Below are 23,878 nucleotides of genomic sequence, written 5' to 3' on the forward strand. Positions count from 1 at the left end.
TGTGCACCATTTCTATAGGCTACACCTGGCTATAACTTCAAAAGTTTGAAGATGGAAAGATTTTGAATGTTTTGAAAGAAGTATTTTCTGCTCACAAAAGCTGTATTTATTTGATCAGGAATACAGTAAAAACAGTAATATTGGGAAATATTAGCTATAATTTTAAATATGAATAAAACTGTAATTTCTGGGATGTCAAATCTGAATTTTCAGCATCATTACTCCAGTCTTTAGTGTCACATGGTCCTTCAGAAATCATAGTAAAATGCTGGTTTTGATGTTGAAAAGTCAATGTTTTGTCTGGATTCTTTAATAAAAGGTAAAAAGAACAGCATTTATTTGCAATAGAAGTCTCTCTCTCTCTCTCTCTCTCTCTCTGTGTGTGTGTCTATCTATATATATATATATATATATATATATATATATATATATATATATATATATATATATATATATATATATATATATATATATATATATATATATTAGATCAGGCATAACATTATGATTTTATGCTTTTATGCTGTATTTATTTGACATAAATGATCTGCTGTTAACATCTTGGTGCCAGATCTTGGCAGCAAAAGGGTGGGAAAACACAATATCATTTATGCATATAAATGCTGTTCTTTATACCTTTCTATTCATCAAAGATTCCAGAAAAAAATGTGCCACATTTAGTTCCACAAAAATATTAAGCATGTAAAAATGGTTTTCAACATTGATAAAAACTAAACCAGTATTTTACTATGATTTCTGAAGGATCATGTGACACTGAAGACTGGAGTAAAGATGCTGAAAATTCAGCTTTACCATCACAGAAATAGATTATATTTTAAAATATATCAAAATATAAAACTTGTAATAATTAAATTGTAGTAATATTTCAAAATATTCCCGTTTTTACTGTATTTTTGATCTAATAAACACAGCCTTGGTGAGCAGAAGAGACTTATTTCAGAAACAAAAACACCTTTGACTGGTACTGTATATTATCATTTATTATACATTTATTTATGGTCGGTTTTGATCGACTTAATGCATCCTTGTTGAAAAAAAACTATGAATTTCTTTATTAATAATAATAATAATAATAATAAAAAACTGACTTATATGATAAAAAAAATGACCTCAAACCTAAGGAGAAAATGTTAAGACAATATAATGAATTATGATGCTAAAGTACTTAAACATGAATTTAAGCATCAATCTCCTTTTCTGAAAACAGTATTTAATATATATTTTCCTCTTTAAGTGACTTCCCCCCAAACCATCGTTATTTAATCAGAAAAAAAAGCCAGCCTGAGGACTGGAAATAAATTATTTTCATACTTCTGTGAAGGCATGGACCGTCACAGTATGATTTCCACTAGGTGGCGTGTGCGAGTTCGTCCAAAAACACATGTTCGAAGTCTAGAGCCAAAATACAAATATTTTCATTACTCCACATTTCTTGCTCACAGCGAGAGATGAAACGCATTTCTAATGATGCTTAAGGTTGGGAGGTTTAGTTTAATATTCTTGGGCTCTCTTTGATACCAGCACCAACTAATGATCACACTTCTTCCCATCATCCAACAAAGACATGTCATTATTGGAAAAGCGGTTTAACCCCAAACTCAACTCGCACGTCAAATAACACCCTCAGACATTTGGAGCGAGTGCAACTTTATTCCGTTGAGTTCCATAGATGTAACAACACAGGATACTACATGGTGTACAGTATGTGCAGAAACATACACCGAAAACGACAGCATACAACACAGTATCCCATAAATCACTGCCCTCGTGTGTTAATAAGTTGTACACATGGACTGTTAATATCCGACTGATATTCCGCTCGAATTAGAAAGACAAACTTAAGGCCACTGCCCATATAAAAGTATATTAATATTGGCCCTACTGCGAGAGATTTCTCTAACGTACTTCAATATCCTAAAGGAGATATACAAGCGCTTGATAAAACATTATCAATTTGTGTTTGAGCAAGAAACGTTTTAGATTCTTGTGCGGTTGCCAAAAGAGATTGCTGCTTTTACATTCCTGAGTACTGATCTACGATAGTAATCACAGGCTGTGAGCTTATTTGAGTTCAAACATGGAGGCCCTGTGCTGATTCACAATGCTGGTATAAAAGTGCTAAAATATTCCAGGTTCGTGTTGCATGTCGTTTAAAGCTCAAAACAATAGTTTAACTTCAACAGTGAACAAGAAAAAAAAAAACAGGAACTCTGTTAAAATGCCTCCCAACAAAACAACTGTGAGGAACCCCACCCAGCACACCAAGCACAACCGCACAGAACACGGGCGAGAGACGATCACGAGCCAGCCTATCTGCAAGCGGACAATCCGTGACCTGTGCGTTATCCTGCCAACCTCCAGACAGCACTTAGGAGCTTTAAGATGAAAATCCTAAATGACTCCTATAACTGACTGGCACAGTGTTTAAATAGTACTGGTATTGTCCATTAAAGGGATAGCTCCCCCAAAAATGAAAATGCTGTCATTGTTTCAAACCTGTATTCTGTGGAACATAAATTAAGGTATTTTGAAGAATGTTGACAACTAAACAGTTTTGGTGACCATTGACTTCCATTGTACGGTGCAAAAAGAAGAAAGAAAAAAAAACGTTTTTTCTCAAAACTCACAATTCATATGTTCCACAGAGGAAAGTCAGTCATTCAGTTTCGGAAGGCCATGTGGCTGACAGTAATTTTTTTGGGGTGATCCATCCCTCCAAGTCGCTTTATAATTCCAGCTTTTCTATCTACAATGACTGTCACTGAGCCACAGGAAATGTTCTCTTTGGCCAAGTCTACAGAAGCACTTGCGTGAGCTGCATAAAATGATTATCTTTCATCAGACACTACTTGATTTCTTACAAAGGAATGATTAAAAACTACAGCACAGGAAATCAGCCTTAATACTCAACAATGACAGCAATTCAAGCAGCCTATTTCATTTAGACAAGGAAACGGACAGAAAATCTGTGCTGTTTTTAATTGCTTAAATCTAGTGATACAAACACACACGCACGCACGCACGCGCACTTGACTGAAATTTCCCAGAATGCATGCATTAAATCAATCTGGTGACAATAATGTGCTCTGACTTTGTAAACTATTTCATTGGATATCACAGGAAACATAACATGGATGTTCTGATAGAATCTGAATTGGTAACTACCTGGACATTAATGTGTTACATTTTCGCAGTTCGATTTTGTTCTTTTCGCGTCCTTTTTCCCCCCAAACATTCCTGGAGCTAAATCGGCTTAATCATTGTGAGAGGTGAGAAGACTGTCTGTCTGTCCTCCCAGATCCTGTCGTGCCCTCATCTCGCTCTCTCACTTTGTTCCCTGCTGGGTTTGAAGTTCAGAGTTTGGACCCATATGCATTTTACAGCTATGCAAACAAAAGAATCAGGTTTACAGGCCACTCGCCCTGTAGCCGTCAGCCGGCGATTTCTCTCACGCTTGCTATTCTTATTTTTAACACCTTTCTGTCTCCTCGACGCCAGCGAGAAAGGAAGAGGAGAAAAGGTAGAGAACCGGTCCCTCCTGTTCCCCTGCTGCTTTTGTCTGGGCCGGACTGAACGGAGAAGGCCTGCTACTGTGACAACGATTCAGTCCGAGAGACCTTCATCAACCCAGAATTCATTCTACCAGGTCTCTTGGTCTCACTTGAAATGGCATCATTTGTATTCAATGATGTGCTGGTCCTTGTACGATAGAAACGGTTCACGCAAATGCGATCCACTGCAAACTATTATAAAATTGTGTCTCATAAAAACGGATCTTTTGTAGCAACCTCTTTAGATTCGCATTCATAGTGATCCGAGACACATTCTCAGCTTCGCTCTAAGAAAGGTAGAGCAATAATATAAAGCTAAATACATATATCCCAAACCCAAAACCCCCAAATGGCCTCTTTGTTCTTTGAGAACAAGCACAGAGCTAAAAATGTGCATAGCAAAAGGCAACCATTTCATATTTTCACTCAACGAAAGCCGTTGTTTTTTAATAACCACTTTGTTCTCTGAGAGTCAGTTTTTTTTTTATCACATCCGATTATTGAAACGTACAGAGTGTGTGGATGCAGTTGAGGGGCATGTCTAGCTCTCCGACAGACAGGAGGGGGAGGAGCCTGAGGGCTGCTGGGAAAGCATGCAGGTTCTTCGCGAGACTCTCGGCTCGGGTTCGGGCGTGAGACGGGCGGCGCTCTGGTTCTTGAGGTTGTTGAGCTCCTGTGTGGGCATCAGCGGTTTCGGAATGCTGACCAGACAGAATGCGGAGCCGCTCTTGGGGATGAAGTTGACCTTGTTCCTATCTGGGCACAGGAACTGTGGGATCTCCCGTGTAGGCCTGGCCCTGAGGAGATGAAAAGGGAGAGCGATAAGACGGTGAGAAGCACTGACTCAGCTTTGAAGTCGGTGTAAATGTTACGCTATCATCATTTCAAGGCTCATGCTGCAACACAACAGTGGAGAGCAGAGTGCAGAGAGAGCAGATAAAGCAGCAGATCAGGACACACTGCAGCACTCACTGTGTTTCCTCTGTGAAGACCTTGACTCGCTCGCAGCCCTCGGGTGGCTCGCGTTTGAACATGTAGCTGTTGTTCGGCTTTGGGGATGAGGCGTATTTGGGCAGCGGTGAGCTGGGGGCCAGATCTGCGAAAATGGTACAAGAAAAAATTAGAATAAAAAAAAAAAATACTCTGAGAGGCCTATTAGTGGTGGTGATATGGGTGCAGAATTCAACAGAGAGATGAACAACTAGCCCTGTATAACTACGTCCACCACATTAGTGTTGTTAAAAACAGCTTGATGATGTGCAGAATTAAGCTAAATTATCTTTAAATTGACACATCTTACGATAAAAATGTAAATGTTCATAATGTGACTAAGCAGCTATGATGTCCATCTGTGTGTGAACACCAATCAACATTTAGTCAGACTGCCCAGCCCAATAATGTAAGATATATTCAACCAATTTGTAGAATTTATATTATCAGTTAAAATCTTGAATCGCACATTTATTGTAAAATTAAGTAAACACATTTTGTCATCATTTGCTTTATCCAGCAAAGTAAACAATTTGTAAAACTGTATTTTCTGAAAGCTTCAAAGATCACTGTAGACTCCAAAAGGAAACTAAAATAACCAAATATAACGAGTCCATATAATTATATAATATAATAAATGTATACACTTAAGCAACCACGAAAAAAAATATAACAGAAAAAAATGTTACAGAATTCAGTTTCTAGTGTGTGTACAGAGCAGCAACAAAGAGCTTGATTTCATTTTAGACGAGTCAAACTGCGATACCGAGCAGGATCACACGCAGTCGCCAAAAAAACTCATTTGACTGCATCAACCTACGATTACTAAACACAACAACGTACACGACATATCAAACTTTATCCTTCCTGAGTGTGTGTGGAAACAACACAAATGTACTTTGTCTATACATGAATGCATCGTGAGATCAGTGATCGAGACTCGAGAGCGTGCACATCCACAGTTTGTTCTTTGTGCATCAATATACCAGACTCTCGCGCTTACTGTACGTCACCAAAAATGCGTTCTTCAGAAAGAATGGCAGAATACACCAGATCTCGTGTTTTAAAGCACGAGTAAACATCACTCATTTACATATACCACCGACATTGTAACAATACAAAGCGGGCTAAAAATCGTTGAAGTTGCACTTTAATATTTTGTTTATGCTTTTAACTACTAATAGAATTGTAGCACAGTCAGCACCGTATAACAAATTTGAACATGTTTAAAATCATTCCGCACATTTTCACACACATCGATGCAGAATGCAGAAAATGTTTGTGCATGTTCTGTGTGGGCCTAAGGACATGTGAGCAGCCCTGAGTGTGTATAAGTGGGCGTGAAAATATGCGAGCTGTACCTTTCTCACAGCCGTCAGCCAGAGTCTCGTCCTCGTGGGGAGATGGACTATCACTGCAGGGCTCACTTGGCACGCTCAGGAACGTGGGTGAGATGGACTGAGAACGGCTGCTGCTGTTGCTGTGGTTACTGCCCGCCGCGATGCCCAGGGGCGTCTGCGTGTCGATGCTGCGGGAGCTGGCGCTGCGTTGGCAGAGCGGAGGAGGAGCCCGATGCCCGTCCGGAGCCTCCTGAGGCTGGGCGAGAAAAAGTGCAATGATTATAAACAACAGAAAAAAAACTTTAGTTAAACACACACACAGTGTCTTTAGGGATTCTCTAAGGACACCAGATTATGTAACAGAGAATGTTTTTGCAGAACCATGTCAAACACACTCACAATAAGATGCTCCTCTCGGTCTTCGGTGTCTCGGATAATGATGCGCTCAATCTCCTGATTCAGCCCCTCCACGCTGTTCCGGAAACGAGAGACGGAAGACTTGGAGATGGGAATAGAGATCAGGACACTCTTTGGAATAGGAGCCTGGAACAGGAGACAATGAGGTGGTGTGATTATTTGCTGTGTGTGATGTTTTAAAGAGGAATGTGTTGGAGCTTTGATCAAGTGGTTTCTGCATATTCTTAGACTCAATTGTGCTCATGTGCGAGAAATGGAGTATTTTTAAAAAAAAGTTTAAAATGTGTATATATATATATATATATATATATATATATATATGTGTGTGTGTGTATGTGTGTATGTATGTATATATATATATATATATATATATATATATATATATATATATATATATATATATATATATATATATATATATATACAGTGTCTTGTTCAAAATAATAGCAGTACAATGTGACTAACCAGAATAATCAAGGTTTTTAGTATATTTTTTATTGCTACGTGGCAAACAAGTTACCAGTAGGTTCAGTAGATTGTCAGAAAACAAGCAAGACCCAGCATTCATGATATGCACGCTCTTAAGGCTGTGCAATTGGGCAATTAGTTGAAAGGGGTGTGTTCAAAAAAATAGCAGTGTCTACCTTTGACTGTACAAACTCAAAACTATTTTGTACAAACATTTTTTTTTTCTGGGATTTAGCAATCCTGTGAATCACTAAACTAATATTTAGTTGTATGACCACAGTTTTTTAAAACTGCTTGACATCTGTGTGGCATGGAGTCAACCAACTTGTGGCACCTCTCAGCTGTTATTCCACTCCATGATTCTTTAACAACATTCCACAATTCATTCACATTTCTTGGTTTTGCTTCAGAAACAGCATTTTTGATATCACCCCACAAGTTCTCAATTGGATTAAGGTCTGGAGATTGGGCTGGCCACTCCATAACATTAATTTTGTTGGTTTGGAACCAAGACTTTGCCCGTTTACTAGTGTGTTTTGGGTCATTGTCTTGTTGAAACAACCGTTTCAAGGGCATGTCCTCTTCAGCATAGGGCAACATGACCTCTTCAAGTATTTTAACATATGCAAACTGATCCATGATCCCTGGTATGCGATAAATAGGCCCAACACCATAGTAGGAGAAACATGCCCATATCATGATGCTTGCACCTCCATGCTTCACTGTCTTCACTGTGTACTGTGGCTTGAATTCAGAGTTTGGGGGTCGTCTCACAAACTGCCTGTGGCCCTTGGACCCAAAAAGAACAATTTTACTCTCATCAGTCCACAAAATGTTCCTCCATTTCTCTTTAGGCCAGTTGATGTGTTCTTTGGCAAATTGTAACCTCTTCTGCACTTGCCTTTTTTTTAACAGAGGGACTTTGCGGGGGATTCTTGAAAATAGATTAGCTTCACACAGACGTCTTCTAACTGTCACAGTACTTACAGGTAACTCCAGACTGTCTTTGATCATCCTGGAGGTGATCATTGGCTGAGCCTTTGCCATTCTGGTTATTCTTCTATCCATTTTGATGGTTGTCTTCCGTTATCTTCCACGTCTCTCTGGTTTTGCTCTCCATTTTAAGGCATTGGAGATCATTTTAGCTGAACAGCCTATCATTTTTTGCACCTCTTTATAGGTTTTCCCCTCTCTAATCAACTTTTTAATCAAAGTACGCTGTTCTTCTGAACAATGTCTTGAACGACCCATTTTCCTCAGCTTTCAAATGCATGTTCAACAAGTGTTGGCTTCATCCTTAAATAGGGGCCACCTGATTCACACCTGTTTCTTCACAAAATTGATGACCTCAGTGATTGAATGCCACACTGCTATTTTTTTGAACACACCCCTTTCAACTAATTAAACTAATTGCCCAATTGCACAGCCTTAAGAGCTTGCATATCATGAATGCTGGGTCTCATTTGTTTTCTGAGAATCTACTGAACCTACTGGTAACTTGTTTGCCACGTAGCAATAAAAAAAATATACGAAAAACCTTGATTATTCTGGTTAGTCACATTGTACTGCTATTATTTTGAACAATACTGTACATACATATATGTGTTTGTGTGTGTGTGTGTACTAGAGGAAGTCTCTTTTTGCTACCCTATTAGGCAAGGCAAGTTTATTTATATAGCACATTTCATACACAATGGCAATTCAAAGTGCTTTACATAGAAAGGAATTAAAATAGGGATAAAAAAATGTATAATCAAAAGAATACAATGTAAAGAGAATTAAAAATAATAAAATTATGATAACCAAAGAAAATCATCATTAATCTCTTAGCCCATTTTATGCACGTGTTTTCCCAAGTTTGTAACATTGGGATCAATATGCATCAGAAAAGCAAAGTTAAGTGTATGTATGGGGTTGGTGTGTGTATGTGCAGTATGCATAATGAGAGCAGATATGCCACTGAAAGTAAACAGTGCCTGTGTGAAAAGTTCAGCAGCAGCTGAATCAAGCCCTGCACATTCACACATTGTCAGCACACACTTTAGTTTCCATATAATGCTAAACAGGGGTACGTGTTTTCACACCACAGCAAACAGACACATTGCTCGGTAACGTGTTGGTGTCCTCTGCAGATCAGAGTGTTATGTAACTCGGTCTGCCTAGCAGATTTCTGATTCTCGCGTTTGTGTGTCTGTGGCGCGCACCTCACGACTTTACCGGGACACACAGAAAGACATAACACGACATGCAAAACATGCTTACTGAGTTAAATCAGCATGCACATCTACAACGTGCGCCATCTATGCTAACAGCTGCTGTTTCCCACGTCTTCTGTGATAGATGAAAGACTGAACAAAAACGTCACCTTTCCCGAGAGTCCACTTCCTGTCATCCTGTCAGAGAGGGGTCCGGTCTTCCACCTGGTCCACCGGTCTCTCTCTCTCTCTTCTGTGCTCCGTCTCGACTCATGCTCTGGATTTTAGTTCTTTCGGCCCCCCTCCTTCCTGTGTCTCTTCATCATGTCTGCCCCCTCTCTTTCTCTCTCTCGCTCTCTCTCCCTTGTTCTGATCTTTCCTCACCAAGTATATTTCTCCATCCCACCCCCTTTCTTAAAGCAAATAGCGCTGCTCTTGTCATCCGTCCCTCCCCCTCTTCTTTTTAGGGTACGAGGGAACAATGTAAGGGCATTAGCAGGACGTTGCTGAGAGCTGTGTGGCCCTGCGGTGGCCCTCGCTTAAAGCACGCCAGATCTGCTTCATTAACATCTCAATAGAACGAGCCAGGTTTTAAACTCACATGCAGCATCACTCCATGCCTCTTTCCTCTCCAGTGTGCATGTGTGCGTTTAATCGGACATCACATTGTTTCAACATAAAAGTCTCTGGACTCTCTTCTTCTGGGGTGGTTTGGTTATTTATCTGCTCATCAGGATAGAAAACAGCTGAGAGAAACTCTGACCCTCGAGGTCACCTCGAAACAATACGCCGGTTAAGTGATTTGGTCCATTTCCTAGCAACTTTCTCACGAGCGGTCGCTAGGGGGGCAAATATTTGTTTACGTATAAGATTTCCAGTGGCGTGCTGTGACATTAACAGAAATAATGTATGGCCTGACCACAATGAAGGACGACATGGTACTACTCACTGTCAGCGCCATTGATCTGACCGTCATCATCTTCAGACAGAAGAAACGTGGCTCAGCACTTTGGTGATGTCTATAGAGGCCACATAACAAACCCATAATAATCAGTTGAGCATAGATGCTAGCCATTTACTATAGAGGTCTCAATTAAATGGTTACTTCAGCGATTTAGCATATGGCTTTGTATCAGTAGAAATACGTTAATATATTCCAATGACTCATATATCATATATATAACTCATATATCATCCTCCTGAGACAAGAATTCTGTATTTTATTTCTGGAAAAAAAATCCTCAGATGTCGCAGAATGACGATATTTGCGTCATCTGAGGATTTTTTTTTACTACAGCCAGTAGAAGGAGCTATTTTTAGATGTTTTAAACCGGTCCATGGGGGGTGGGTTGGCACTCAGCTTTGGCAACCGTGGGCATTCATGTAAACGGAGCGGCGGAGCAAAGTGAGCGTTTCAACTTTTCAAATTAATTCCTATGAAAGTTAAGCTTCCAAAGGCATGAACTGAAAACGCGCCAGACTGCAAGTGCAAGTGCATTCTGGGAGTTGCTGTCTTTCATCAGTATGCGAAAAAAAATACATTTTCTGTCTTTTCTCAGTCTATAAGGCACCAAATTCAAAAATAATTTCACATTTCTAGTACATTAATGACCTAGTTTGGTGTACCTGTGGCATCATGTATTCACTTCAAAACATTCCTTCTAACTTTTAAGGCATTAAATGGTCTTGCACCTCCATATCTGTCTGACCTACTCCTCTCCTACTCTCCTGCCTGGTTCCTCAGATCATCTTAGCTTGGTCTTTTGTCTATTCCTCGTTTTCGTTTGTCCACTGCAGGTGGTAGGTCATTTAGTGTCAACGTTCCTAAATTATGGAATTCGCTTCCTCTACCATTACGTAATATATCATCTCTGTCTACCTTCAAGACCCAGCTTAAGACATACCTATTTCATTTGTATTTTGAATAATGTGGCTATATAAGACCAGTGTTTGTATTTTGTATGTGGGTGTTCAAATGTACTGTCTAACACTGTGGAATGTGACCTTGAGCTATGGAAAGGTGCTATTTGAATAAAACTTCTTCTGTCTTAAATATGAACCTTTTGGATTTTAAAAAGTCTTCACTTAACCAAACCATCTAGCTAAGAAGTGAATCGCAACTTTACAAACTTTGATTTGAAGCAAAAAAAGTATTTGAAAATCGAACAAAAAGAAAAATGTACAAAGAATATTTACTTAATGGCTTTAACAAGGGAAAGAACTATAATCTCAAAGCACTGTGAATGATATAATCAACACTGGATAAATATAAAGGTATAACAAAGTATATTAAAGGGATAGTTCACCTAAAAATGTAAATAATTTGCTCACTCTCAGGTTGTTCCAAACCTGTATACATTTCTTTGTTCTGTTGAGCACAAAGAAAGATTTTGAAGTATGTGGGAAACTGAAAAGTTCTGGTGCACCATTGAGGTCAATGAAGTCAATGGTGCCCCAAAGCAGCCTGGTTACAACATTTCTTTAAAATATCTTCCTTTGTGTTCTGCAGAACAAAGAAATTTATACAGGCTTGGAAAAACATATAAATTATGACAGAATTGTAATTTTTGGGTAAAATATTCCTTTAAGTTTGAGATTTATGCTGCCTTCACGTGCTGCCGGAAATTTCATACCACCTACTTCTGAATTTGTGATTACGAACTCATCTCATTTAAATATTGACTTGAGGAAACTAGTATTTACGATAATTCCGATAGCACGCGATGGCAGCACATATATTTTGAGAGCACAGGGAAACTGATTCACAGTGTTTCATGGGAGTTGGTGGCTGCTGAAAAGTTCTTTCAGGCTTGCTTGTCTCAATTCAATTAATGATGTCAATATTTGTAGCAGTGGCGGCACATGGATTCAACAAAAACATATACCGTTGATTAACAATTTCGGAGCTCACCGCAGGTCTGTTTTTAAAGGTTTATTAATTATTGTTTAAAACCAATTCTTCTGTGGAGAAAATCAATGTGATTTTTACTTCACATACAAAACTCAACAGTCAAACTATTAAAGTAATCGCAACATTAACATAGCAACATGTGCTAATGCTAGACTCTACTGGAATCAATTGGGAGTGGCACCATTCACAAGCATCATGCAACTAGCGCTATTTGTGAGAGTTTCTAAGTAGTATGTCCTAAATCAGTCACTTAAAGGGATAGTTCACCCAAAAATGAAAATTCGATTTTTATCTGCTTACCGCCAGGGCATCCAAGTTGTAGGTGCGTTTTTTTCTTCAGCAGAACACAAATGAAGATTTTAGTAATTAGAAATTAGACCCCATTGACATGCATTATACGTGCAGTGGTTGGAGTTAAAAATCTTCATTTGTGTTCTACTGAAGAAACAAACACACCTACATCTTGGATAACCTGGTGCCCGGGTAAGCAGATACACATCAAATTTTCATTTTTGGGTGAAATATCCCTTTAAGAGGCACCATTTCAGTCTGGCTGCTGCCTTAGAATTCAACTACAACTGAGGGGCGAATGTACACTCAAATAAAACTGCATATATATGTATATAAATAGCTTCATTTTACCCCATTGCTTTTAGTTGTACCAAAATTACAAGGATAAAAAAAAAAACTCAGTGTCCATGGACACGCACTGAAGCCTCAGTAAAACAGTGAAAGTCTTCCCGACAGCATGTAAAAGGCCTTTCTTCACTGGTATGGAGGCCTGTATTGGTTACCACAGTCTGCCTTTAAACGAGAGGTTAGACAGAAGAATCCCTTTGAAAGGACTCCAGGCCTTGATAGCTATACTGGGCACTTTCACGTCAGCCTTTCTTTGACTTCTGTGGTCTTTATAAAAACAAGAGATTCATGGGGCTGAAGTTGTTGACCGGTGCTTAACTAAAGGTTTGTGTAGAGAGTAAAAGGCATGGTCCCTCCAAAGCTCAAATGACTCACAAACGCATCTCTTCTGTCTCTATGGATTCACAATCACAACACGATGTTTAGAACCACTAAAAAACAAAACAAAAAAAAAACCCTCAGATCAAACAGAACCTAAGAAGCTTCTATTGTTGTGGTCACTGTTTGAGTAAAAGGTTAGAAAAATACAAGTCACAAGTGATCAAAAAACTTAATCCATCAGAAGTCTTGCCAATGAATTCGTCAACCCCGGCAAAAACAACACATTTAAAATCTCAGTAAGACCAAAAAAGGAGGCGTTTAAAGGAATAAGCACCTGAGACATGTTGATTACCAAATTTTTAAAAAGAAAACACATGCACTTCCTATTGCAGGCTGCGGGAATTGTAGAATTCCTTACTCTAATCTGCATATATTTTCTGCCAATTGACAACATGCTTCAGATTCTGTTGCCGGAGATTAACTTTCAGCCTGAAATATTCTGAATGTAATTTCTAAATGTAAGACTTTGAAATGAGATCAAACTAAAACAATGAGAGTAGGGTACATCATTTCCTCCGAATGCTCCAGACACGGCATACACAATGCCTCTGCACTCCTCATTTCTGTCACTAGCAGGCGCTGCGGACTCCACACAGAGAATGGTAAGAATGCAGGGAAAGATGTGCTCAATCCTTTAGACACAAACAGAGCAGTCAAACCGAGAAAGCAGCCAAAAACTGTTAATTATTGATCATCGAGCACAGCACACAGCAGGCAGGAAGAGCAGAGGAAATAGAGAACAAAGCCAAGAGGTGTGCGAGTTAGGATCCTTTATCATTGGCCTTTGCCCTGCAATACATCACAAATGAACGATCAAACTCTGAATGTCATGGCGATCTGAGAGATTATCGGGTCTGCCAAAATAGACTAGGACTAAAAAACTAAATGCAAAACGCTAGGCAAAGAGCACAGTCGCACTAGCGCACTTAGGCCCCTGCTAATGTACCTAGCATGACTAGGGAATGTAAGCAGAAGACTTACTTGGCTTTTCTTACTGTTATTGATCAGAATAGATGTTATTATTTGAGTTTTGATGCAAACCAAAACAAGGGATGGAAGTAGAAGCCACACAATGCGTCATGCTAACTTAAAAGGGATCATAAAATGTATTTTCAGTTCTTTCAATTATGTTTCTGAAGGTTCGCTTCAAGTTTTTTGCACTGAAAATGATTTTACATCCTCATTTTCACTCTCAGAAACACAAGGGGTGTTACCCATTTCAGAAATGCAAGTAAATTGCCCACTGCTGTATTTGGCAAACTTCATTATACATTTATAAAAGCAACGGTCACAAACTACACCAGCATATACGTCATACACTCAACTGTCTCAGCTTTTCTTACATAGTGGACGGAGATGGATTATCAGACTATGTTGTAGAGGGATGAAATAACTAAACCACTCATACACAAGACCAGGGGTGTCCAGTCCTGCTCTTGGAGGGCCACTGTCCTGCAGAGTTTAGCTTCAACTATAATTAAACACACATGAACCAGCTAATCAAGGTCTTACTGGGCATACTACAAACATCCAGGCAGGTGTGTTGAGGTTAGTTGGGGCTAAACTCTGCAGGACAGTGGTCCTCCTTGAGAAGGTTTGGCCACCTCGTCATTACACGTGGGTCATTTGAGACACAAGTTGTCACTTTTTGTAGACTAGAACTTAATAGTTGAACTATTGACACACAGGAACACAATAGTCACAGCACATTTGGCACAATGTGACTGAAAACCAATATGGCGTCTACTCCAAGAACTGCCTATGATCAAGTCTGCCGATCCTCACATAGCAAACATTCCCAAGCCTGAAGAAGAGACAGATCTCTACAGCTGTTTGCCCGTATTTCGGTGTCTTCTCTGACGTTCTTCTTCTTCTTTTCTTCTCATGGAGCTGCTGACCTTATGGCCGCATCTCTCATAAAGGTCTTCAAATGCAACTTTCATTCCTCCTCTTTTCTTACTCCCCCTCTTCAGAGCTTTTATTTCTGGAAAGAATGCCATTTTCATGACTGCCACTTCATCTTTAGCTGCTTTCCACGCACATAATGGTGAGAACACCCCCACGTACACCCGACTCAGCCCTTGAGAGACACACACATCCCTGCAGCCCTCCCCCTTGACATAGAGGTCACGTTGTGTGTGTTCTTTAGGAAAGTGTTTTTACATCGGAGTGCCAAGACAAAAAAGGAAGTAGAAGACCCGAGACGTCGCAGTTTGCGATAAAATTCGGGGGTTGAACTTGGACTAAGTGCATATGGTCACAAAACAATTGCAGACAGGTCCTGAGATGGAAGGCAGAGTTTACAGTCTACATTACCCACTGGGCGTCACCTGACCCCAACAGCCCAGCCGAGAAACATCACGACCACTCAGCCTGAGGCGCAGAAACATGCCCCCTCACCTCACGTCCAAATAAATGCATGCTTGTTATAATTATTCAGCTTGGGCATCTCTCCGGCTCTAAACTCAGCCTCAGCTGCTTCAAATTATGGCCAATACACAGCAGAGAAACCCCCTGAATAAATAAACCTTCAAAAAACAAATCCAGCTCCATCAGTAGTTCTCCTCATAGCAGTCAGAGGCAAAACGAAATGGCACTGACTAATGATACACTGTTCAATCAACCCCACATACATCTGCTGGAGGGGACGGCAGAGGCAAGTCTATGTTTGTGTATAACTAAATGATCACATGGCAGATTGGGTTTCTGGAATAGCAGGTTAGCACTTCCATATGCTTTCTCACACTGAGGCAATGCTTTAAATATCTCCCTGAAGAAAGCAAACAAGTCAAAGAGAGGGGAGAGAAACATAATTTAACCATTTTGTTAACTGACTATTACATTTTACTAGTTTCAAATATTTTTTGTGGAATAATAAAAACGGTTTCATCCAATTATTTAAAAAGGTAGGCAACTTGCAGTGTATTGCACATCCAATAGTAAGCTAGTAATCCATTTTGAACACAGATTATAAGAGATGAATCTGTACGGTGTACATCTGCGCTGGTCAAATCAGTATTCTTGTCCTTGTTGGACCTAGCTGTGAGTAGTTTGGTGTTTTGTGCAACAGAAGGGCCGAGTCTGAGTACAGTTCAGAGGATTAAATACAAAAGAAGAATACAGTGAGACAACAGATGGTGCTTGAGCCCACCACATGCACTTAGACAAAAAAAAAGAAGGAAAAAAAGCCCCAGCCGTACAACGGGCCTCAAAAACACACATCCAGCGGGCCGGACAGAGTGTGGCCTTTAATTGACTGGCTGGCAGCTATAGTACAGTAAAGACCAGGCGTGCGGCACATTCACCACATGCTGGACTAATTCATGGACAAACACAAAACAGAGCGAGTGAGCGAGAAAAAGACGGAGACAGGGAGGGAGGGAGGAGACACTGCCAAGCGAAAGGCCGCTGTAATTTATTCACTGTTTTTTGTCTTGGTGAAGAGAGGTCTTTCACTCTGAAACAGCCTGCAAGCCTGCACCTGGTCTTGCCAATTAAGACCAGAGTGCAAGCACACACACACTATGACACGCTTCTACACACTGGTATGCACACGTACCCACTCACGTTCTTTCAGAATGAATGAGAGAGAATGTGGCAGAATAACCATGACTTCTAGCTCTCAACCACACCGATTATACACAACGCGTGTACAGTTTCTTCTGCTTATATGGCGTTAAGTGCACTCACTGCACTTTGCTACGCTTATGTTAACAAACACATTCTCTCTGTCTCTCTCTCGTGTATCAATGTGATTTCTGAAGGATCATGCGACATTGAAGACTGAAGTAATGATGCAGAAAATCCAGCTGTGCCGATTCAATCTTCACAAACCCAAACTTTTGAATGGCGGTGTACATATAAACTATTACATCTGGAAAAAATACTATCAGCTTATGGTGGGGGGCGCACTGCTAAAAATAAAAATCTATGAGAAAGAAAGTGTTCCTGTCCATGGACAGTGCATACTCAGGTAACCTTCTCCACTGAGTTTTCTGGGTTCAGAGAAGGTGAGAAAGAGCTCACCTGTGATTGGATGAAAGCAGCATGGTTGCCATTGAAGGGAGATTTGCGGTCCTTTTCGCGATGGTGACGGCTGCTGTGCTTACTGCGCTGGAGCTGCTGCCTCAGCTTCACAATCTGAAACATGCAGAGAGAGAGAGAGAGAGAGAGAGAGAGAGAGAGAGAGAGAGAGAGAGAGAGAGAGAGAGAGAGAGAGAGAGAGAGAGAGAGAGAGAGAGAGAGAGAGAGAGAGAGAGAGAGAGAGATTATTTCTTACTTTAAGTGAACTTTCAAAGATCTCTAGCTTAGATAAAAGACGCCATAGAATAAAAAACCCGACATGACAGTTGATCATTACACCCCTCCAGGGTGACACCAGAGTGCATGGTCCTGAGTTTATTGTGTGATAATGACTGTACGTTATGTCTAATTAAAGTGCGGGCCCACGGTCTGATGGGATTGTTGATTGTCTCACGGCACTGCATTCCTCTAAGTACTCTGTTATGTACACAAATAAACACTTTTAACTATCTCCACCCCAAACACATGCTTACAAAAACACTTATGATCGATTACATTAGTACTCCATCCTTTATAAACATCCGTCTGTTAGACAGAAAACAAATACACCCTCCCGCTCCCTCTCTCTTTACCTCAGTCTAGGGAAGAGAAGCGGAATACATGTACAGATGGAATCAGATGTCGAGTTTAAGCCCAGCCTCAAGTCAGTAAACACAGGCTATGAGCGAAGCCCTTAATGAGATGTTAGCATAATCTCACCTTTAGCCTGTAGCAGCCAGGATGTGACAACCCATGCCACAAAGGCATTTCTGACCAGGTCTTAATGTGTATGTGTGGGCTTTATCTGTGCGAGACCGTGGTGCAGAGCTGTATGCGTTGTTTGATGCTTGTTTGTGAAGGTACATGTAAAGGTACAGCTCTGTTTCAAAACTAAGAGAGGGGTAAGATACTTTCTAGCTGATACTGAACCTTACATTTGACTGATTTGAAACGACTGTCTGCATAGGCAGCAAACAGCAATACTCACGCAAACCACAATAATACTGCATTCAAGTAGCTGCCTATCTAGATGCATTTGGTAGGTTTCCATCAGATTTGCCTACAGCGTGTGTCAGTTCACATATGACCTGCTGACTGTGTAGGAAATGATTAACTATGAAGTTGAACACTAGTACACACACTAGAGAGTCAACTGAGCAGTGAGAGATGGCAGTTAAGATATTGAGCGGCAGGAAGATAATGTACATACAGACACCTGTAGCAGAGATACACAAACAAAGGGTGAAGAACCTTGAAGTGGTGGAGGAGAGGAAGAAGACTGGCTGAATAGAGAGAAGAGTGTATGAAGCGACTCGAGGATGTGACGGGAAGGAAGGGTGCACACACAAACCGAAGAAAGGGAGGGTGTAATGCGAGGTGACACCGGGCTGCTTCTGGTTCACTAGAGCCTGCCAATAATATGATAATGACACAGCCTCCATCTTCCCCTTCCCAACACCCCCAACAGCCTGTTGCTGCCCCGTCTCCTCTTCCACAGTCTCACACTGGGGGAGAAAAAGACAACGAGGGGGTCCAGCCCCAGCCCTGCTCCTGCTGAATGGAACAAAGCACGGGGGAGGAGAGGAGATCAGGCCCTAAACGCGTCCTGACCTCTTTTAGCTGGTCAGTGCTGCCGCAGGAGGCTGAGCGCTTGTGACAGCTCCTCTTCTTCTCTCCGCATTCATCGGCCCAGGCACTGGGGGTCTGTGGGAGACACACATGAGACCGTCAGACATGAAACAACAAAACGTTCTGATCATCACAGCACCATTGTTTTCTTGACTCGCGAGTATGCTGATGCGGTCGTTTGACTCTCGCCAAGATCCCACTGAGAATAAAAACTAGGGTTACCCGCCTTTGAGCTAGCAACTTTATTAGGAACGGCAACATTACCTGGTTTAAATGGAATTGTGTGAGTGATTCACATCAAAATGATCACATCACGTGTCTTCTCACATTTACGTCAATGGAAAAGTTATCATCAAAAGTTTCATCAGAAGGATGATCCCATTAAGCCAACAAAACCAAAAAAAGGATAAATCATGATGCTTCAACGGCTCATCTTGCATATATGAAATGAAAAACTTTTTGAAATTGAACTTCAGCCGGAACAGACGCATTTAAACAAAACAAATAATATCAAGGGGAAATTAGCAATATTATGGCTGTTTTTTTCTCCCCCACTGGCAGGTGTGGCATAAAGTTAATTTTGGGCCCTGTATACCATCACAAAGTGCTGCTTTACTGTTAGAAAGCAAGAAAAATGGATATCGCCATGCTCCTCATGTTTTATGACCTGTCTAGCCTGCCCTTTAAATTCATTCATGAACAAAGTCACAAAAAGACCCCTGACAGAAAGATCACTCCCACCTACGCACACATCCATGAAAACACACACAAGTGAAGTGAAGTGAGCAAGAAGCCGGGGGATGGGGAGTTTAAATTAGAACTTGGTTGGTGTAATTTCTGCGAACTTCCTTCCTAAATGTAAAAATGCAGCTGTTGTTGCCAAAGAGAGCATGGAGAGGCACATGGGGCGTAGGGCTTCTGACTCTGAGCTTCCTCTGTCACTAAACAGTGTAAACGCACACTTAAAAAGATAACCGCAAACTCTCCAGCGAGAGCAGAGACTAACAGGTGTCTTAAGGACTGTATATCCACACACACACTAAGGATGCACAGATATTATATTCCAATAATTATTTTTATGTAATTACCTGATTCAAGGTCATAAATCTATATTGCTTCGTCTATATTTTTAAACAGCAGCACGCTTCAAGCGAAAATCGGTATTAAGCCCTTTTTGTCTCTGATATAATATCATACTTACAATAAGACCAATGCTGAAGATAAAAAGCTAATATTAATTAATACTGATGTGGCCAATGATGCATCATAGATCACTAGCAGGAACTATGTACACTATATACTTTTTTAAGCAAACTGGATTTATATGGAGTTTATGGAGTTTTGAGTACATTATTTTGAGTCCAATTTTAGCTTTATCCAGTTTGGCAATCCGATCAAATAATGAGTCAAGAAAGCAAAATTAACCATCATGAATAAAATGATAGGTTGTTCACATTGCACTGTGGGATACAAGCCTATATTATTTGCAGTGTGCCTGGTTTTATTCTGCTTGGGCAATTGTACACTGTAAAAAAATTGTGGTGGTTTTTGTTGGTTTAACTTAAAAAAGTAAGTAACCTGGTTGCCTTAAAATTTTGAGTTTATTGAAATTAAAAATTTGAGTTGATAAAATGAAGGAAATTGAAATTAGTTTAATAAATAGAAACTCAAAATATTTTTGCATCTGAACCACATAAAAAATGTGATAAATAATTAAAATAGCCCAATTTGGCATGTTTCACTGCGTCATCAGAAATAACACACACATTATTACCCAATATGCTTACAAAAACTTTTAATAATCTTTTAGTAAAGGTTGTCAAATCTCAAAAAATGTTCAAAAAAAACCTTAAAATAAATTAAGGCAACCAGGTAACTTTTTTTCTAAATATTTTTTTACAGTGTAGGGTATTCCGTGGGTACAGAGAATGTGTACTGTATGCTATGCACTTACATACTAAAATAGTAAGTAGAATGCAAGTAGTATGTGCTTAAATCCCAATCAACTTTGAGAGAGAGCTGATGAACTGAAAAAAGGACTCAAGAACTCATCAAAAAAGAGAACATGAGCTCTGACAAAGAAGTTTGAAAAACCTCCCTTAGATACCCGAATAAGAGCAGTAAACAAACAACATTCCTCAAACATGTGACATACCTCACCAAAAAACAGCATTCTGTGACAGAAAGTAGTATCTGGTAGTTTAAAGGTACTAACACACAACTGGGAAATCACCTAAAGCTCTTCTAATCAGTAGACCACGTCAGCCTGGAGTTATGAGAATCTCTCAGATGTACGTGTACACATCATTGCCTTCCTTATGCAGTCAAATCACTTACTACCTCACAAATCACACACATTTCCTCTGTGTAGGTGGGCTTTTCACACTGCGCTTATCCCCAGGTTATTGTCGTTCTAAAGCCCACTTTTTCATCCCTGTTAAAGGTACATTTAACAGTTCACACATAATTATAAGCCAGTAAGCATTGCTGTTATCCCCGCATTGCAGTGCCAAATGTGCGCAATGTGAAACGATACGGTGTTAGAAGGTTACGACAATGCTTAGCAACCGACAGCCGAATGTGTGCCTCAAATTTTCATATTTTATACAGTTACTTGGCGTTTGATGGAGAAAATGTCAATTGGCAATGGAAAACTGTTTTGTTCTTACCTTTATTGTCTGAAAAGTTCAATGCATAATATGAGGACTGACTATGCTAGAGCTTTTATATCGACAGGTTGAGCACTGTACTCATCCAGTTAATGACACTAACACATCAAATATGTAAATAAGTACATTTAGCCCAGGTAAATTATGAGCAGCGTGAAATGTGAATCGAGATAACCCAGGATTCTGTTTAGAATGACTCAGGTTTAAAGGGACAGTTCACCCAAAAATGAAAATGAATTTCCAAGTTGTTCCAAACCCAAGTTCCTTTCTTCTGTTGGACATAAAATATGATATTTTGAAGAATGTTAATGGACAAACAATTGTTGGGCCCTATTGACTTCCATAGACTGGAAAAAATAAACTAAGTCAATGGAGTCCACCAACTGTTCAAAATCTCTTGTGTTCAGGAGAAGAAAAACTCATACAGGTTTTGAACAACTTGAGGGTGAGAAAATGATGACAGGAAGTAACTATCCCTTAAACTATTGCAAGTGTGAAAAGCCCTTCTGAGTACAAACACTAATGGCTAGTGGGCATCATAACACACTCACAGAGATCTTTGTTTGGGAACCTCTTGATTAGGGTTTGTCTTTGTCTCTGGGTAAACACAGCCTCCCACTGCTGTTAACGGCACGACACCATAGATTTAGCCTGTGGGTTTACACCATAAACAACTCTAGACCATTCTACACCCAATACACTCAACAAGCCTGTACAAGCAAGTTCACAAACTTTCACTCAGAACGTTGTAGGAGATTTATTACCGGACAGCTATGGCCTTATTTAGATATCTGGAACAGATGAGGAGTGATCTTATGTTGAGGAGGTATGGAAAAGTAATTTCTTTGGCTCAGCCTCTCTCAGTCACTCAAAGGTGTGAGCCAAAACTGTAATGTACTATACGCAGAGTACAGAAATAATAAAATCTGTGGCATTGGAAACAGCCTGGGGCATTAGCTTTCAAAAGACAAACCAATCAAAAACACAACACAGGAACATGCTGCATTCATGTGTAATATGAACATGATGTGTATCATGATATCAAATTAAACCTGGCTTTTCTCAAAACCATTGTCCTGTTTTGTTACATACTGGTGTCAAAATTCGCCCATGGTTAACAGATATGCTTTCACGCAAACATCTTCACACACCATTAATTAGCAGGTCCAATAATTCGGGACACACAAACGTTGACTCACTTTCCTTTGGCCTTAGACACAAATGGTGACAAACGTGTGGGGAAATCAGTGGACACATCTCCTCTCTGTCTCTGTACAGCCTGAGGCTATGTCTCTAGACACATAAAAGAAATGTTCGATTCACACTCCCTTCAAACAAATACTTAACGTCAGCACACAAGTGAACATGCATTCAAGACTATATGATCAAAGATAAACCTTTGCTCTGACATGCTTTTAAAAAAGCATTACAACTAAATATATATTCTGCATGATTTCCAAATGCAACAGCTAAATTTGCTTTTATCAAAATACCTTTTCACCCTTGAACCAATAAGATCACATCGCAATTTTCATAATATCCAATCAAATCCTGACATATAAAATTAAGTACCGTCGGACAATACATACCTACAGATAAATATTTTGTTTTACTCAGAAACGCATCAGAATGAGAAACACGTTTTTAAAGCAGGGCGTGACATTAACACCCGCCAACCCGCCCAATGCGGGTAGATTTCAACAGTGGTGTGTAACACTGTGACTCTAACTAGCCACTTTTGCGGGTAGAATTTTATAGGCCTATATAATACATTAAAAAAAAAATCTAGTTTTTTTAAACTCTTTCCACCACCAGAGTTTGGTCATTTTCACAAAATGTTATGGCCACCAGAAAATGTTGTTGTGTATAAATGTTGCTGTAAATATCTGAACATGAAATATAATTAAAGGAACTGTATGTAAGACATGTTTTTCAATTAAATCAATAAAAATCAACACTTAAATGTGGGTATGTTACATAAAAAAGCAACATTTTGAGGAAAAAGCAGAGAAAAACTGTGATACATCTATATCAGAATCAGTATGGTGAGCAAAACACAGATGGGGTAGTCCTAACCACGTCCTGGGTCGACATTTCGGTAACATTAGGCCATTTTGATTTATATGCAGTTTTTTGTTGTTGGTCGCATTACTTTTCATATGCATCTGCTTACATGAGATTAATCGTTTCAGAAAGTTAATTACCCACCACAATTAGTTCTTTTTCTTTTGGCTGTTCCCTTCAGGGGTCATCTGCCTCCATCTAGTCCTATACCCTGTATCCTCTTCTCTCAGACTGACTACCTTCATGTCCTCCTTCACTACATTCATAAACCTCCTCTTTGGTCGTCCTCTTGACCTGCTGCCTGGCAGCTCTAACCTCAGCATCCTTTTACAAACATATTCACTCTCCCTCCTCTAAACATGTCAAAACCATCTCACCCTGGCCTCTCTAACTTTGTCTCCAAAACATCTCACATGTGCTGTCTCTCTGATGTACTCATTCCTGATCCTATCCATCCTCGTCACTCCCAAAGAGAACCTCAACATCTTCAGCTCTGCTACCTCTAGCTCTTCCTCCTGTCTTTTCCTCAGTGCAACTGTCT

At 39.9% G+C, this 23,878-nt stretch overlaps 1 protein-coding gene across 1 annotated transcript in view; it reads right to left on the bottom strand.

The window, feature by feature from the left end:
• Positions 1-1,651: 1,651 nt before the first annotated feature.
• fam117bb (family with sequence similarity 117 member Bb) overlaps positions 1,652-23,878 on the bottom strand; it is a 49,016-nt gene continuing 26,789 nt past the window's right edge. Inside the window, exons 3-8 of the mRNA XM_067443542.1 lie at positions 18,587-18,679; positions 16,940-17,053; positions 6,302-6,445; positions 5,924-6,158; positions 4,545-4,668; positions 1,652-4,369 (exon numbers count right to left, since the gene is read on the bottom strand). Of these exons, the coding sequence (XP_067299643.1) occupies positions 4,114-4,369; positions 4,545-4,668; positions 5,924-6,158; positions 6,302-6,445; positions 16,940-17,053; positions 18,587-18,679 (966 nt within the window). The 3' untranslated portion in view covers positions 1,652-4,113. The remainder of the gene's footprint in view (positions 4,370-4,544; positions 4,669-5,923; positions 6,159-6,301; positions 6,446-16,939; positions 17,054-18,586; positions 18,680-23,878) is intronic.

This window comes from Pseudorasbora parva, chromosome 5, assembly GCF_024679245.1.
Source record: "Pseudorasbora parva isolate DD20220531a chromosome 5, ASM2467924v1, whole genome shotgun sequence".
In the NCBI taxonomy this organism is placed as follows: domain Eukaryota; kingdom Metazoa; phylum Chordata; class Actinopteri; order Cypriniformes; family Gobionidae; genus Pseudorasbora; species Pseudorasbora parva.